Source organism: Trichechus manatus, unplaced genomic scaffold (assembly GCF_000243295.1).
Source record: "Trichechus manatus latirostris isolate Lorelei unplaced genomic scaffold, TriManLat1.0 scaffold00236, whole genome shotgun sequence".
Lineage (NCBI taxonomy): Eukaryota > Metazoa > Chordata > Mammalia > Sirenia > Trichechidae > Trichechus > Trichechus manatus.
In genome coordinates, this window is record NW_004444172.1 from 2,669,873 (window position 1) to 2,688,112 (window position 18,240).

Sequence of the window (18,240 nt, forward strand, 5' to 3'; positions counted from 1 at the left end):
TACCAAGTGGGCATACTAGAACCTATCTCCAAAAGGTTACTTTGAAGGTCAACTGAGATGAGCAATTTCCAGACAGTTCTGTTTCCTTAAAAGCTGTGGAACAGGTCGTCGTGTCCCTGCTTTTACCATGACCCATGAAGCCCTGCAAGGGGGAAGTGGGAGAGGACTCTCTGGTTTGTGTATGGCTGAGAACTGCACCCAAGTTTCCTCACTCCGCTCCCATGGGGCTTTGGGCTAAGTCCCTGGCCAGGCCCACAAACCAGGACCAAGTAATCCTGGTCCATCCCACCCTGATTTACGGGAATTCACACCAGCGATCAATCATCCTTAATTTGTAACTGGGCAGTGTCCTAGGCCAGCCAATAGCTAAGACTGACCTCCCCCCCACCCCAGCTCACACACCCCACCCTCGCTGACCCCGCGGGACTATCCACGCAGTCTACACGGAGGCTAACCACTGACCAGGAGTTGGAAGCAGGTTTGGCGCTGGCAGGGAGCTCACAGTGAAGAGGTGTGTGTGGGGGGGTCTTCTGCCGCCTTCTTTCTCTCCCTGCTGACTTTCATCTCAGCAGCTAGCTTCCACTTGAGACTTTTGCCTCCTCCTCCTCCTCCCCCCCTCCTTCCCTGGGGCTGTTGTCCCCAGCCCCCTTTGCACCTCCCCTCCTCCTCCAGCCTCTGGCCTCATTGTTTGGCTAAAGCGGGACCCCTAAGATTGAACAGATGGACAAAGACCCGGGCCGGGGGTTGGTGGAGGTTAGTGGGGGTGGGGGAAGGAAGGCCAGCGGGTGCCGGGAAAGGGCGCGGTTTGGGGGGGTAAACAAAACAGGGGGAGGAGCCAGGGAGAAGGTGGCCCCAGGAAGAGCAGGGGGAGCTCGCTGAGGGGGGCCAGTGCTGGGAACGGAATGGGGGCGGGCCCGCGGTGGAGTGGGGGCTCCTGGGCTCCCGAGTTCCAAGCCGGCTCCGACGCCGGCTCCCTCGGCAGGTCCCCGCTGACGTCGCCGCCCAGATGGCCTCCAGGCTGACCCCGCTGACCCTCCTGCTGCTGCTGCTGGCTCGGGTAAGTGGCCCCTTCCTGGGGTGTGGGCGGGGCGGGAGGGAGGGGGCTGAGGATTAACCCTTAAGGCTCCAGGGAGTGAAGAGAACTGCTCTCTGTGCTCGGCAAGTCAGCCCTGGTCCTCGGGGCAGCATTCCTAAAGCGGGGCAAGAGCTCTGGACTTGAATTAGATACAGGTTCTAATCCAGGCGCGACATGTGGCACTGAGCAAGTCACCTCTCCGAGCCTGCTTGTCCTGACTTATAGAGAGTACCCAGACGCCACCCTGTCCACCGAAAAGGGTTGCTCAAACACGGCAAGGAAGTGGCCAGCTTGTGGGTGGGTATGGGTGTGTGTGTGTGGGTGTGGGTGTGGGTGTGGGTGTGGGTGTGGGTGTGTGTGTGTGTGTGCCCCTTGACCTTCAACAGATGGTGTAGTTATGGGAGAGGAATCTGGATTCGGAGACCTTGGTTTCACTCCTATCTTTTCCTCCCACTTCTGTGAGACCCTGGGCTGATTATTTAATATGTCTGAGCATCAGTTTCTTCATCTGAGAAATGGGGATAACCATGGTTTCTCAGCCCGGGTACCATTGACATTTGTGGCTGGATAATTCTTTGCTATGAGGGACTGTCCTGTACATTGTAGAGTATTTGTGAGTATCTCTGACCTCCATGCACTAGATTCCAATAGCACTCTACCCAGTATGACAGCCAAAAATGCCTCCAGACCTTAACACATATCACCTGGGGGGCAATCCCCCTCCCAACTGAGAATCACTGGTCTGTACTATTTCCCTTCCTTCCTTCCTCCTTCCTTTTTGAAAGGCAGATTGTTTTCAATACCCACTAATGAGTCACAACCCAAAATGTGAAAAAACACTGTTATAAACCAATGAGCACAAGCTAAAATGTCTGTATGGACCAGGCGGGTTGAATCAAGACAAGCAGGTATTTAAAGAAGTTACAAGAACTTGGATAAATGGCATTTGATACTCAGCTTCAGTGCTTGGGAGACAACTTTCTATGTGGCAGTAGTTGATTAGAAATAACAGAATCCCTGCCTATCCCTCACTTCTACAGAGAATATCCCTGCCTCAACCAACCAGCCCATTGCTATCGAGTCAATTCCGACTCATAGTGACCCTATAGTACAGAGTATAGCTCCCCCATAGGATTTCCAAGGAGCAGCTGGTGGATTCAAACTGCTGACCTCTTGGTTAGCAGCTGTAGCTCTTAACCACTACGCCACCAGGGCTTCCTCATCCCTGCCTCAGTGCCTCTCTATTACCCTCTCTCTGAAGGAATTAGTGGTGGGGGCCCAGGACTAATTGTTCACCCACCAGGCTTTCCCAGGAATTACTGTGGTATAGGACATTTTATATCTCCTCACTCTGTTTTCCTGCTTTGAGTGATTATATGCCTCATAAAAAGAAAAATGAAACTCAGTTTCTTGAACCACAGGATGGAGCCTCCTCAGATCTGGATGATACCAGCCACAGACCCATGAAGAGCTTACAAGAGAGAAAGATAGAAGACAATGCAGAAGCAGATATCCCCAGAAATCTAACCATTCAACACACTGTGAACTCGTCTGCCTTGCTAACAACCACCCAACCTACCACTCAACCTACCACTCAACCCACCTCTCAACCCACCTCTCAACCCACCTCTCAACCCACCTCTCAACCCACCTCCCAACCCACCTCCCAACCCACCTCCCAACCCACCTCCCAACCCACAACCCAACCAACTACCCAGCCCCCCACAGATTCTCCCACCCAGCCCCCTACTGAGCCCTTCTGCCCAGAGCCCATCACTTCCTGTTCTGATTTGGAGATTAATGCAGCGGAGGATATGTTGGCAGAGGCTTTGACAGATTTCTCCTTGAAGCTCCACCGCGCCTTCTCAGAGGTGAAGAAGGCTGAGACCAACATGGCCTTTTCCCCGTTCAGCATTGCCAGCCTCCTCACTCAGGTCCTGCTTGGTAAGAACCAGACAGAATTCTCTCCAGTTCATACGCTGGACATCCCCATTAGGACCACCAACCCAGAACCCTTCTGCAAGCCTGTGCTCCTGGGAGGAAGCTGTAAAAATGAGCTACGTATGGGAGGGTAACTTCATTCTTGAACATTCATTCATTCCCTCATTTAATAATGATTTAATCTGAGTTAATGTGAGTCGGAATCGACTCAACAGCAACAGGGTTTGGTTTTGTTTGGTATTGCTTGTAAGTTCCCTGGGTAGTACAAATGGTTGGCTCAGCTGCTAACTGAAAGGTTCAGGGTCTGAGTCTACTCAGAGCCACGTGGAAAGAAAGGTCTGGCAATCTACTTCTGAAAAGTCAGCCTCTGAAAACTTATAGAGCACAGTTCTACTTTGATACACATGCGGTCATCATGAATCAGCACTGACTTGATGGCAGCTGGTAAATAACTAAGAAATTGCTTATAAAACTCTGTGGATTATAAAAGAACATATAAAACAAGGTCCCAGCCACCAACCATGTTCAGGGTTGGGTGATAAGGGAGATGAAACCATCAGAGAATCTTGGCAATGCTGCTTTCTAGCTGTGTGACCTTGAGTAGATCACGTAACCTCTCTGAGCCTGAGTCCTCATGTAAAATGGAGATGGTGATATCTACCTCAAAAAAATTGTTGAGAAGTAGATAGTCTGGTGCCTGACTCCATGGGAAGTCAATAAATGTTGATCCCTGTGCTTTCCCTGAGGGAGCACTGTCAAGTCCCTTGAGGTAATTACTCCAGGAATGGCACAAACAAATTGCTACAAGCAGTGGAGAGAGCTATCACTCCCAAGGGCAAAATCCAGGAAGGCTGCTAGAGACAGTACAGTGAAAAGTTAAAAACTTTTCTTCTGAAGTTCCAGAATCCCAGAATCCCTGTCCTCTACCCACTAGATGCCAGTAACACCCCACCCCACCCCAGTTGTGACAACCAAAATGTCTCCAGACATTGCCAGATGTCCCCTGGGAGGCAAATTTCAGTTGCTTGGTTTCAGTTAATTTCTTTATTGACCAAAATACAGGGCTTCGTATCCTGTCTCCATACTCCACTTACTAGCTGTGTGACCTTAAATTGAGCAATTTCCTTAATCTCTTAAACCTCAGTTTCCTCATCTGTATAATGGGAATAGTCACTGTCCCTATCTAAAAGGGTTATTGTGAAGATTCAATGAGATAATATGGGAGAAGCTCATATGATGCCTGGAACACAGTAAGTGCACAATATATGTTAGCTATTACTGCGTGGAAGATGTGTACAATAAGTACTTAATAATGAATGGTTAACTGAGAGGATATTGAACATCCTCTTTTATGATTCTCTGATTTCTCCTCTGAATAGTGATTGAGTGTCCCTGCCTATAGTGTGAGCTTTTGTAAACCCAACCCAAGTAGAAACCAGTTAATGTGGAACAGCAAGTGATTGGGCCAGGCTTTCTAAGATGAGTGTGATTGAAATAGGCAACAAAATGGGAGAGGAAAGTATTCAAAGCCCTGGAAAAACCTAGCTCTGTGATTGTTCATAATTACCCCACCCCTCTATTTCTGACATATCTATTGTCTTCCAAAAAAGATGCTTCTGGCTCTGATGCTTACTGTCTCCATAGCAGGGAATAACTCTCCATTCCAACTTGGACCTTCATTCAGCCCTACTCCCAAAAGGCAGGTCCCCCATTCCTCCTGCAGTGGCCCCTCATGTTGGTCCTTTGTTGTAGGGGCTGGGGACAGCACCAAGAGAAACCTGGAGAGCGTCCTCTCTTACCCCAAGGACTTTCCCTGTGTCCACCAGGCCCTGAAGGCCTTCACCTCCAAAGGTGTCACTTCAGCCTCTCAGATCTTCCACACCCCAGGTAAGTGCCAGGGGAGGGTCAGTAGCTGCTAAGAAGGGTCCTGAGAGGATTCTTGGGACGCGGGTGGTAAGTGGGGGTGCTCAGCATCAGTGAAAGAGAGAACAGAGGGAAAGTTGGAGCTAGAACATAGAACTTCAGGGATAGAGTGCAGAGCAAGTGAGGGTCTTAGCAGCATAATTCTCCTGTGGAGACCTTGGCAAGTCGTTTATATTCATCAACTCATTTTAGAATGAGAAGGTACTTACGCATTTATAAGGTCCTTGGGTGTCGCAAACAGTTTGTGCTTGACTACTGACCTAAAGGTGGGTGGTTCAAGCCCACCCAGCTGCTCTGTGGAAGAAAGACCTGGCAGTTTGCTTCCTTAAAGATTACAGCCAAGAAGACCCTATGGAGCAGTTCTACGTTACAACGCATGGGGTTGCCATGAGTCGGAATAGGCTTGACGGCAGTGGGTTTGGTTGTTTGATGGATTCATAAAAAGGGCTAGAAGGCTCTAGAGGTATAAACACAAAATAGGCCAAAAAAACCCAAAAAACTTGCTAATCTTTGGATCAGGGTAGTCTCAGGACTCTTATTCTTTGTACTTTTGTGTTATTTGAATTCGTTATCCTTTACATGTATCCCTTTAGTAACTAGGTAATAATTGTAATAGCAACAAATAATAAACTTCCAAAATGATTTAGTGCAGTTGTTTTCGAACTTCGTCCCTCAGAGTCCTAGAGTTCTGCAGAGCTGTTTCAAGGGTCACTGAGTGGTGGGGGAGGGGAGGTCAGGGAGGCTGAGTGATGGGGAGTGTGGTACCACTTCCCCTAACAGGTAGGTGGAGCCAGCTGGGACCTGAGTCCCTACCCAGCCTCCACCAGAGCCATTTTATATTGTGGACTTCAGAGATTACTTTATTTGAAAACCCATTTCTGCTGCCTAAAAAGGTTTGCAAAACACCGATCTAGCCTAACCCCCTCTCTTAGTTCGCTAGTGCTGCTGTAGCAGAAATACCATGAGCGGGTGGTTTTAAAGAACAGAACTTGATTTTCTCACTGTTTAGGAGACTTAGAAGTTTGAATTCAGGGCACCAGGGGAAGATCCTTGTATCTTTCAGCCTCAGCATTCCTCGGTTCCTTGGAGATCTTCACGTGGCATCTGTCAGGGGTTCCCGAGTATGTGCTTGCTGGTTGTGTCTATGCTGATCCTTACAATTCAGAAGTGATTAGATTTAGGACACACACTGATGGGAGCCGTGATGGTGCAGTGGTTAAGAGCTCAGGCTGCTAATCCAAAGGCTGGCAGTTCAAATCCACCAGCCGCTTCTTGGAAACCCTATTCACTTGCTGTGAATCTATGAGTGGAATCAACTTGCTGGCAGTGGGGAAGTTTCGGTTTGGGGTTACACTGTTGTGGTCTCATTAACGTAACAAAGAAAACCCTGTTTCCAAATAGGATTATATCCACAAGTATAGGGTTTAGGATTCTAACACATATTTTGGAGGGACACAATTCAATTCATAACACCCCCTTTTTTAAAAAAAGGAAAAAAAAATGCCTCTTTTTTTAACTCTAAAAGCGATATTTGTTGTGAAAAGCAGAAAATACAGAGAAGCCAAAAAAAAAGGAAGGAAGGGAACAGAAGAGCCGGAAAAAGTCACCTATCAGCCCCATCATCGTCACCCTCTTTTTTTTTTTTTTTTTATTGTGCTGAAAATATATATACCAAAACATTGGCTGACACAACTTCCACATTTACAATTCAATGACATGGATCACGCTTTTCATGTTGTGCCGCTACTATCACTATCTGTTTCCAAAATATTCCATCACCATTAACATAAACTCAGTGCCCCCTAAGCGAAAAACTCCCTCTGTCCCTTCCCTCCCACCCCTGGTAATCATTGGTTCCTATATACTTACTTATTTCATATATGTGAGATCATACCGTATTTGTCCTTTTGGGAGTGATTTATTTCACTCAGCATAATGTTCTCAGGGTTCCTCCATGTTGTGGCATGCATAACACCCTCTTTTTAGAGATAGGGAAAATGTGGCTCAGAGGTGTGCAAGCAGCATTGCATTGACTTGTTTGCTATGTCAGCTTTATCCTTGGTCTTGCTGGATTGTTGGGAAATTCAGCTGCATTCGTTATTTAGGATTTCCTGCCCCCCTCTCATCCCCACACCCACCCTGGACTTGTGCCAAGGTTCTGGGATCTTACGCTGTACCTCAGCATCACAAAGCCAGGAAAAATTTATCTTTCAAACACTGTTTTTCTCAGTGGACTTGGGCTTTGGAGAACAAAAGCAGGAAGCACAGAGTCTGTTCCTTGCTGGATTAAGGGAAGAAAAGAGAGAAACACAGGGAGGCAAATGGAAGTCAGTATCTCAGCAAGTTATCTTGTGCCAAGCCAAGGTCACATGACAGGTAGAGGTATTGAGGATCTAGGACCCAGCTCTTCTGCTCTTAGACCAGGGTTTGCTTTCTTTGGGCCACATTTACTCCACCTTTAAAAGGGAGCTGGACCCCTGGCTCCAACATGCTGTGTTCATTGGAATGTGTGAGAAGAGCTATTGGGAGCACGCTCACTCAAAACCTGCTCTTGAAAGGGGAGGGGGTGTTCAGGGGACTTATGCTTCCTTCTCTTGACCTGCCCCACAGACCTGGCCATAAGAGATGCCTTTGTGAATGCCTCTCAGAGCCTGTATGGCAGCAGCCCCAGAGTCCTGAGCAACAACAGCGATGCCAACCTAGAGCTCATCAATACCTGGGTGGCTAAGAAGACCAACAACAAGATCAGCCAGCTGCTGGACAGCCTGCCCTCCGACACTCGCCTTGTCCTTCTCAACGCTATCTACCTGAGTGGTAAGGACCCTCAATCAGGTAGTCTTCCCATTCTGGGTTCTTCCTCCCCTCCTGGCCACAGAGCCCGCCCAATCCGAGTTCCACAACTGGATCCCGATGTACCAGCCCCAGCCCTTGCCAACAGGGCTTTTAGCTTCTCTTCATCCTTACCCCACCTGCATTGGAGCCACCCTCCCCCTTTCTCTTTCCTCTAGCCAAGTGGAAGACAACATTTGATCATAAAAAAACCAGGATGGAGCCCTTTTACTTCAAATCCTCTGAGATAAAAGTACCCATGATGACTAGCAAGAAGTACCCTGTGGCCCATTTCACCGACCCGACTTTGAAGGCCAAGGTCAGTTCTTGGCCCTTCCCACTCCTGATTCAGAGCCTCCTGAGTATCCTGATTTATTTTGTGCTATGACCCATCCTTTTTGGGTCCACCCTTACGAATTCATCACTTCTACTCCTTCCATCTATCTTTGCACCCTATCTTTCGTACCTCTCCTCTCTTCAGTTTTGGCTGAGGCAGGCATTGTGTGTTTTAGGCTAGAAGGCAGGATTCTAAAGTTTCTTCATCCATCTCTACTACATCTAATAGCAAGAAGTGAGTTATAGTCCTATTCTGTGCCTCTGTTTCTCTTTCTGGTCAACCCATCAGCAGCCCTTGGTGGCTTGGTAAGTCTTGTGAGGATGTATACTTGTGTATAGCATATATATGTATGTGCACAGATATATGAGTACAACTATGTATGTGCTTTTATGTGGTATGTACATGTGTGCACATGTGTTAAATGGCTTAAGCTCCTTAGGAGAAATTGGGCAATGTAATGTCAATGGATAGAGAGGGAGGAAAGACAGTATGGAACCCAGAGGATTCTAGTTAGTAAACCATCTCATGTCCAGTGACCAGACCTTTCTATCTTGTTGTTTTTGTTGTTGGGCGTGTTGAGTCAGTTTTTGACTCATAGCAACTCCACATGATAAAGTAGAACTGCCCTATTGGCTTTTCTAGGCTGTAATTTTTACAAGAGCAGCTCACTAGGTATTTCTCCTGTGCATCCGCTAGCTGGGGTCTATCTTGTTAGGAAAAAAAAAACACAGACCTGTGAGATAGAAAACAATGGGAGACACCCAATGATTCAATACTAGGCTGGGAAGTATAGGATCTGTTCTTAGAACATGGGAGCTTATTCCCATCTTGGGAGGTTTTCCTTCTGCCTGGACCCCTGTTCACTCAGATTTTCTCATAACTTGTTCTTTCTGGTCATTCAGGTCTCAGCTCAGAGGTCACTTTGGTAAAGAATCCTTGTTTCCCCCCTTAAATAGCCTCTTCCCCACCCTGTACCATTGCCCTGTTTTATAATATTGATGGTACTTATCACTATCTGAAATTCTGTTGTTTATTTGCTTACAGTATTATCTATCTCCCTGATATTGTCTCTTGCTTTGGGAACAGGGACCTTGCCTGTCTTATTTCCTACTGTATCCCCAGTACCTAGAACAATGCCACATATGGTAGGTGCTCATTAAATGTTGGCTGAGTAAGTGAACAAATATATGGCATGTTGAGGACGTCACTCTAATTTAGAGTAGATGGAAGAGGGTATCAAGGTGAAGTTTTTTAACACCAAAGGAGGAGTTTTATGCATAAAAAAGACTAAAGTTGATTGGGTTGTTTTTTGTTATTGTTGTTTGTTTTCATTAGATTTTTTAAAAAACATGTTTTGTTTTTGTTGTAGAGAATGTACACAGCAGAACATACACCAATTCAACAGTTTCTACGTGTACAATTCAGTGACGTTGATTACATTCTTCTAGATGTGCAGACATTCTTACCCTCCTTTTCTGAGTTGTTCCTCCCCTATTACCATAAACTCACTGCCCCTGAAGTTTCCTATCTAATCTTTCGAGTTGCTGTTGTCAGTTTGATCCCATATAGATAGACCTTGAAAGAGCACAATGCTCAAGGCAGACATTCTTTATTGTTTGGTTTTAAGAAGACTTTAGGGGATATTTTTGGTTCAATGTTTAAAGATTATCTCAGGGCAGTAGTTTCAGGGGTTCATCCAACCTCCATGGCTCCAGAAAATCTAGAGTCTATGAGAATTTTAGATTCTGTTCCACATTTTCCCCCTTTTGATCAGGATTCTTCTATGGAATCTTTGATCAAAATGTTCAGAGTAATGGTAGCTGGGCACCATCCAGTTCTTCTGGTCTCATGGCAAAGGAGGCATTTGTTCATGGAGGCCATTCATTGGGTTTTAAACAAATGTTCAATATATTAATGTTATAAATTTAAAATCAAAGTTTTACTTAAGCCTTTTAATTTTAAGTTAAACTCACTACCCTATTTATAATAGAGCAATTTTTGTTTTGCTCCAACTTTCTATTGTTCTTTAATTAATTAAATCATATTGAATAGATTAAATTCCTTTAAGCCAATTATTCCATTTACAATCTTAGTTAATATTTCTATAAGCATTTCAAGCTCCCTTTATAAATTTGATATGCTTGATTTTCTTTTTAGGCATGTTAAATACTTAATGGGGAAATTACAACCTTGCTAGACCATCTTCCTAAACACCTAAAGCCCATTTTAAAATTAAATTAAATTTGAAAGTAAATCAACTTCCATTCTATATCCCAATATCATTCTTAATGTTAGTGGAATTATCCTATAATTTTTAGCTTAAAAGTATAAAACTAGCATGTCAGATTCTCTTAAAAATTATAAACACTGTTTTAAATAACAAATATACTGATTACCCTGAACTTAACACCCAGTGGTAATATTATGGAGTTGGTTTACTTTGCCATTTCCATATTTAATTCTAACCCTTCTTGGAGCTTAAGGATATTTTTTAAATTTCATTGTGCTTTAGGTGAAAGTTTACAGCTCAAATTTGTTTCTCATTCAAAAATTTACACACATACTGTTTTGTGACATTAGTTGCAATCCCCACAATGTGACAACACTCCTTTCCATCCCAGGTTCCCTGTGTCCATTCGTCCAGTTCCTGTCTCTTCCTGCCTTCTTGTCTTGCTTTTGGGCAGGAATTGCCCCTTTGATCTCGTATATTTGATTGAACTAAGAAGCACGTTCCTCACATGTGTTATTGTTTGTTTTATAGGCCTCTCTAATCTTTGTCTGAAAAGTGGGCTCCAGGAGTGGTTTCAATTCTGAGTTAGCAGAGTATCCGGGGGCCGTAGTCTCGGGGGTTGCAGAGCTTAGGGATATTTACCCAACTAAAACAGTTAGATTTACCATCTCAGGTATGCTGAAGTTACTGGCTTCAAAATCAAGACCACAACATGGTAATTTATTGATCAGAGATTTAAGGTCTGTATACAGGACTTGAAGTCTATGTACTTCCCGGGTAAGTCTACACTATTTGGGGCCTATGTCAACAGGAACCCCGTGTTCACACTCTTCAGATGATATTGGTGTATAGGCTACTTCTTCTGAACTATTTTTTCAAGTTCCAACAGTTGATTGGTTTCAGTTAATTTCTTTATTGCCCAATTGAATTCTGCATTCTTCTAGATTCTTCTTGTCCCGCCTCTTTCAACCTTAACTATAATGCCATTTTAATGATAGTCTCTTCTACCCTGTTAGACTAGGGTTTCTCAAGCTCGGCATTACTGACATTTTGGACTACATAGTTCTTTGTTGTGTAAGAGCTGTCCTGTGCATTCTAGAATGTTTAGTAGCATCCCTGGCTTCTACCCACTAGATGCCAGTAGCATCTCCCCCAGCCCCCACATATATACCCGGCTGTAACAACCAAAATGTCTCCAGTCATTACCAGATGTTTGCTGAGCTGCAAATTCTCCCTGGGTTGAGAACCACTCTATTAGTCCCCTTTGACCTACTTTGTCTGACCATTAGTTGAAAGTCCTTCTAATGGCAAGCTGGAAAGATAGGCTAGGATAGTCTTGAATGCCACACTAAGAGATTTACACTTAATCTCATGGCAGTTAAGAGCAATCAACGGTTTTTAAAGGAACTGGCCTGGTAACTCTGCTGGTATATTATGCACATGGCATACTTTATGCACACACCCTTGGGAGGAAGGGATGGTGCTCATTAAGATCAAATCACTTGCCAATATCGTGGCTGGTTAGTGCTCTCAGCTACTAACCAAAAGGTTGGTGTTTCCAGTATACCCAGAGGCCTGGCAACCTACTTCTGAAAAATCAGCCATTGACAACCCTATGGAGCACAGTTCTCCTCTGACATACATGGAGCCGCCATGAGTCAGAATAAACTCCATGGCAAATGGCAACAACTGGCAAGTCATTGGTGGAGTCAGGGTGTGCTCTTAGGCCTGTGTGATCAGAAACTTGTGCCCATTCCTCTGCATCTCACCAGCACCGAGTTAGACCACCACTGTTCACCCAGCTGGCATCCCCATTAGCACAGCCTGGGAGCCTAGGATTGGCTGCTGAACAGTATAGACTGTAGCAGCTAGACTGAAGGACAGCTTTGAGACACAGAGGGCAGGGGCCAGGAGACAGCCAGGATGGAAAAACTGACAAGGTATGTCTCTTGCTCTCCAGGTGGGGCGGCTGCAGCTCTCCCACAACCTGAGCTTGGTGATCCTAGTTCCCCAGCATGTGAAACACCGCCTTGAAGACATGGAGAAAGCCCTTAACCCCACCGTCTTCAAGGCCGTTTTGAGGAAGCTGGAGATGATCAAGTTCCAGCCTACTCTTCTGATGATCCCCCGTGTCAAAGTGAAGAGCAACCAGGACATGCTGGGAATCATGGAGAAGATGGGTGAGCCCTGGCAGCCGGGGCTCACTGCCCAGCCCGTCAGGGGACAAAGGGAGGTCCCTAAAATGTAGTCAGCATTTTCTAGAGTACTTTTGACATCCATAATCTCAGGCTGTCTGTCTCTCAACCCTGTGAGTTAGAGAGGCAGGTGCCATTATCCAATGGGGTCATTGAGGAAACTGAGGCTTAGAAAGTTTGTCTGACTTGCCCGAGTTCCCTTGAGTTGAGAATTACCCTTAGAGGTGAACCAGAACACGAATCCATGTCTCCAGTTCTCTCAACTATTTCCATTATGGTTCACTGTGACATAGACACTGGGACAAGTAGGTGGCCAAGGTGAGTTGTGGACACTCCTTCCCCAGAGACTTTCCACAGCAATCAACCACCCCATGGAACACGCAAGAAGCTACCTGGGTAAGAGCCTCTGGAAGCTTCTCGGTTTAGGAAGAACACAGAGATCCCATTTCCTAACCTTTCACCTCGCTTTCTGATATCTGACTTCATGTCTAGATACTACACTCCATGTCCTGTTACAGAACCGGACCTCCTGATACACAATCTCATTCCTAGTATATGACATCACATCCTTGTATGTGATCTCATTTTGTAACGTGACCGCGTTCTGCTATATGACCTCACTTCCAATGTCCTTGGAGGCAAGGAGGAAATGATATCATATCTCAGGGTTTTGGTGGGAGTGGGGAGGCAAGGCCTCTCACCTCTTGAGAGAGAGTGGTGGTTGGAATGAAGATGGGCCCACTGAGAGAGGATCCCATAACCAGACCAGATATATAATCTGATAAGCCTTGGTGGCCCAGTGGTTAAGTGATTGGCTGCTAACTAAAAGGTCGGTGGTGCAAACCCACTAGCAGCTCCATAGGAGAAAGACCTGGCGATCTGCTCATGTAAAGATTACATCCTAGAAAACACTATGGGGCATCCAACAACAACAGCAAGCAAGGGAAGAAGGAGGAAGAGCATCGGGACTAGCCTAGACCATCCAGGACAAATGTCCCCTGCAGGCAGCAGCTGAGGGTCTCCAGCTGGTCACTGACCCTTTGTTTTCCTCTGGTTATGCCCTAGAATTCTTTGACTTTATTTTCGACCTCAACCTGTGCGGGCTGACGAAGGAACAAGATCTTCAGGTGTCAGCGATGCAGCACCAGACCATGCTGGAGCTGACGGAGTCGGGGGTGGAGGCAGCTGCAGCCTCCAGCATCTCTGTGGCCCGCACCTTGATGATCTTTGAAGTGACACAGCCCTTCCTCTTCGTGCTCTGGGACCAGCAACACAGGTTCCCGGTCTTCATGGGCCGGGTGTATGACCCCCGGGCCTGAGACCTTCAGGGAGCCAAGTTAAGAGCCCTGCCCTTCAAGCCTCAGCTCCGCTGCTACCTGGACTTGCCCCCAGCTGCCTCCCGCCTCTGGTGTCATCTGTCCGCCACGTGAAGGGCTCTCTCAGGTCTGGTGAAGGGACCTGCTTCTGTCATTCCCTCGCCAAGGCTATGTCACGCTCACCAAACCATTCTGCAGCTTTTTCTGGTTCAGGTTCACCAAACTATAAATAAAACCTGGCAGACCATGGCTTCCTCTCATTTGCCTTTCCATACTGTCTGCCTCAGTATTAGAGGACGAGGTCTACTGGTGGTCCTTGTATCAGTTAGCTATTACCGTGTAACAAGTCACTCCAAACTAAGTGGCTTAAGACAGCAACCATTTACTGTTTCACATAAGTTTCTGGGTTGGCTGGGTTGTCTTGCTGGTCTGGGCTGGATCTGGCTGATCTTGGTGGGCTTGTTCATGCATCTGTAATGGCTGATGGTTTGCTTGGGGGATGACTGGTCTAAGATAGGCTCAGCTGGGACTACTTTGCTCTGCTCCCCGTGTCTCCCACATCTCTCCAGCAGGCAAGCCTGTGCTTGTTCTCATGGAGGTGGCAAGGTTTCAGGAGAGGAGAAAAAAAATGTGCCGATTCTTTTTCACATCTCTGCTTGAATCAACTTACCATTGCCTATTGGCCAAACCCAAGGTTAGAGAAGGAAAGGATGACAAAAGTTACAATGCAGAGAGTGGCAAAGAATACTGCATGTACCACGGAATGCCAGAAGAAGGAACAAATCTATCTCAGAAGAAATACAACCAGCATGCTTCTTAGAAGCGAGGATGGTGAGACTTCGGCTCGCGTACTTTAGACATGTCATCAGGAAAGACCAATCACTAAAAAAAGACTTCACGTTTGGTAAAGTAAAGGGTCAGTGAAAATGAGGGAAACTCTGTGTAAGATGGGTTGACAAAACAGCTGCAACGTGGACTCAAACATACTAACAATCATGAGGATGGCACAGGACTGGGCAACGTTTTGTTCTGTAATACGTAAGGTTGCTGTGAGTTGGAGCCAACTCAGTAGCACCTAACAACATCATGCAATTCATTCATCACTATCCCTATCTGTAAAGATCCTGCAAAGGTTTATGTGCTCACTTGCATTATAGATCCCCACCAACCATGAGGCCATGGTGAACCGCAGGCCCCTAATTATCAGAACTCCCACTCAGGGTCAGCTGACCCAATTCCAGGGATCTGCTTCCTATCCTCAACTACAGCTACTACACACGAGTTTGGTCGGGTTAGTTCTGAGAAAGAACTGATTAAGGTTTCACTGCAGTTAGTCTTTGCTGCCACATGGTGTCACTGTTGAAGCTTTGTCCTGCATAGCCTTTTGGACACTTGTCCTTCCTCTGATGCTTTTTTGCTGGTCCCAAATTCCATTTTCTTCAAGGTAATTTTATTCTTTGGGACTCCCCGGGTGGTGCACATGGTTAAGCAATCCGCTGCTAACCGAAAGGTTGGCAGTTCAAATCCACCCAGAGGCACCTTGGCAGAAAGGCCTGGTGATCTACTTCCAAAAAGATCACAGCCATTGAAAACCCTATGAAGTACAATTCTACTCTGAAACACATGGGGTCGCCATGAGCCAGAATCAACTGAACAGCAACTGGTTTAATTTTATTCTTAAACATCCAAACCAAACATTGCCATCGAGTCATTCTGACTCCTAGCGACCCTATAGGACAGAGTAGAACCGCCCCCATAGGGTTTCCAAGCAGACTGCCACATCTTTCTCCCACAGAGCAGCTGATGGGTTCAAACTGCTGACCTTCCGGTTAGCAGCTGAGCACTTAACCATTGCATCACCAGGGCTCCCTTAAACAGCTAAAGTGGGGATTTAAACTTTGATAACAAATTTTATAGTTCACACTCACTCAGCCTCTGTCTCCCAAAAATCAATATCTTGAGGTTCTGCCTAGATTCTGAAAGGCTTCCAACCTGGGCGTCATGTTATGTCAGAACCAGCCTGGTCCCTACAAACCCTTAGCCGAGGTTGAGAACCACAACAGCAGCAGCAACAACATATATTAAATAGCAATTACCATGCATCAGGCACTGTCTTAGTCATCTAGTGCCGCTATAACAGAAATACCACAAGTGGATGTCTTTAACAAAGAGAAGTTTATTTTCTCACAGGCTAGTAGGCTACAAGTCCAAATTCAGGGCATCAGCTCCAGGAGAAGGCTTTCTGTCTCTGTTGGCTCTGGAGGAAGGTCCTTGTGATGCACAATCTTCCCTTGGTCTACAAGTGTCTCAGCACAGGAACCTTGGATCCAAAGGACACACTCTGCTCCTGGCACTGCTTTCTTGGTGGTATGAGGTTCCCATGTGTCTCTGCTCGCTTCTCTCTTTTATATCTCAAAAGAGATTGGCTTAAGACACTATCCAGTCTTGTATACCTCATCAGTATAACTGCCGCTAATCCATCTTATTACATCATAATGACAAGAGTTTACAACACATAAAGAAATCACATCAGATTACAAAATGGTACACAATCATAACAATACCGAGAATCATGACCCAGCCAAGTTGACAGATATTTCTGGGGGACACAATTCAATCCATGACAGGCACCATCCTAAGAATTTTACATTTAAGAGGAGCTCACACTTTATGAAAGGGATATGTCATTGAAGACATCAGATCATTCAAAACTCATATAATTTGATACTATGTTTTCCAGAAGAATAACTGTAAAAGGGAGGGAGAAGAATCTTCAACCACTGTAGGATGTTTTCGCTTTTGTGCTACTTTTTAACTTTTTATTCACTAAACACTAAAATCTCTAATATGTCACAGAGGAAGCACTCCTAAATTAACTGCTTGGCGGGTCATGACAGTTATTTGAGCTTTTGCATAGTGTTTTATCATATCTTGCATCCATTATAGAGTTATTGATTTGAGGGAGTGGTTTTTGGCACTAACAGCATCACTTAATGAACTCGGAGATAACATCATTCTAGGATGCAGGAAATATTTTAATGAACTCTGAGATAATATCATTCTAGGATGCAGAAAATATTTTAAATGATAGTGATACTGAATGTTAAAATAACAATGCATTAGTCATGAAAGTCACCACCAGAAGTCTGATGTACATAAACAACAGCTTGATTCACATGATATGGGCACTGAGGGCAATTTTTCTTCACTTTTGCCAGCTCAGGTGGCGCTGTCATGTAGCAAGAGTTGAAAGCACAGTTTCCAATCCACTCAGCCCACCAATTTTTAAATTACACAACCCTTGATGATTTTTAAGGAGCCTTGGTGGTGCATGGTTAAGGTACTTGGCTGCTAACGGAAAAGTAGACCATTCGAACCCACCAGCCACACTGCAGGAGAAAGAGGTGGCAGTCTGCTTCCGTAATGATTTTAGCCTTGGAAACCCTATGGGGCAGTTCTACCCCGGGGCACTATGAGTCAGAATCAACTCAATGGTAATGGGTTGGACGCTTCAATATTGTCTGTATGTTTTACAGTGCATATGATTATCTTTGTAATCAAAGATCAAAAAAAATCAAAAGTAACAGAAAAAAACAAACAAAAAATCATCAAAACCAAAACCCGTAGCTGTCGAGTTGATTCAGACTCATAGCGATCCTATAGGACAGAGTAGAACTGCCCCGTAGGGTTTCCAAGGAGCAACTGGTGGATTCAAGCTGCCGACCTCTTCTTGGTTAGCAGCCGTAGCTCTTAACCACATTGAGTGCACAAAGTTAAAAATGAAAGAGAAATGCCCCTCCACCCCTCCTCAAGTGTCACTCAGGAAGGAGTCTTTCCAGAGGCTCTCTGAAGCATTTACAATTCCATAGCTTTTAGATTTTTCTGGTCCAGATAGCCTAGTTAGGGGCCTTTTATGAATTAGCAACATGCCATCATTAATAACACTTTCTAGCTGGAGGAGAATCTGTTTGGCTGAGTTTTCAAATCATCCAGTTCTGTCCGTGTCAATCTTTCTTTAACTTGACATCAGTTCTGTTCCCACCTTGAAAGGGAACTGGTGTGGTGATTTTTTTGTTAATATTGTATTTTATTTTTGGTGGAAGATATACATAGTAAAACCCATTCCCATTCAACAGTTTCTAGACATAATGATCAGTGACACTGGTTACATTCTTCACATTGTGTCAACAATCTTGTTATTTCTGTTCTAGTTGTTTCACTCCATTAACTTAAATTCCCTGCCCCCCAACCTTCTCATCTATCCTTTAAAATAGGTGTTGTCTGCTTGGTCTTATATAAACCGAAAAACCCAAACCTGTTGCCATCGAGTAAATTCTGACTCATAGCGACCCTATAGGACAGAGTAGAACTGCCCCATAGGGTTTCCAAGAAGG

General features: G+C 45.3%; 1 protein-coding gene across 3 annotated transcripts; it reads left to right on the forward strand.

The window, feature by feature from the left end:
• The first annotated feature begins 457 nt into the window (after positions 1-457).
• Positions 458-14,107, forward strand: SERPING1 (serpin family G member 1). 3 transcript variants are annotated; one of them, XM_023743122.1, is made up of 8 exons: positions 458-511; positions 983-1,057; positions 2,497-3,019; positions 4,769-4,903; positions 7,550-7,753; positions 7,948-8,087; positions 12,296-12,515; positions 13,596-14,107. In XM_023743122.1, exons 2-8 carry the CDS (start codon positions 1,007-1,009, stop codon positions 13,847-13,849), a joined length of 1,527 nt encoding a protein of 508 aa, XP_023598890.1. In that variant the 5' UTR covers positions 458-511; positions 983-1,006; the 3' UTR covers positions 13,850-14,107. The 3 variants fall into 3 exon arrangements, with proteins under 3 accessions (XP_023598890.1, XP_023598891.1, XP_004389247.1); XM_023743123.1 differs by having other exon boundaries at positions 463-478; XM_004389190.2 differs by lacking the exon at positions 458-511 and having other exon boundaries at positions 880-1,057.
• The last annotated feature ends 4,133 nt before the right edge of the window (positions 14,108-18,240 follow it).

Bases quoted from the DNA above. Each gene is read 5' to 3' on its own strand.
- SERPING1 (XM_023743122.1), top strand. From the start codon at position 1,007: ATGGCCTCCAGGCTGACCCCGCTGACCCTCCTGCTGCTGCTGCTGGCT. The intron at 1,058-2,496 runs GTAAGTGGCCCC...CTTGAACCACAG, and splicing joins TGCTGCTGCTGCTGGCTCGG to GATGGAGCCTCCTCAGATCT. The intron at 3,020-4,768 runs GTAAGAACCAGA...CCTTTGTTGTAG, and splicing joins CCTCACTCAGGTCCTGCTTG to GGGCTGGGGACAGCACCAAG.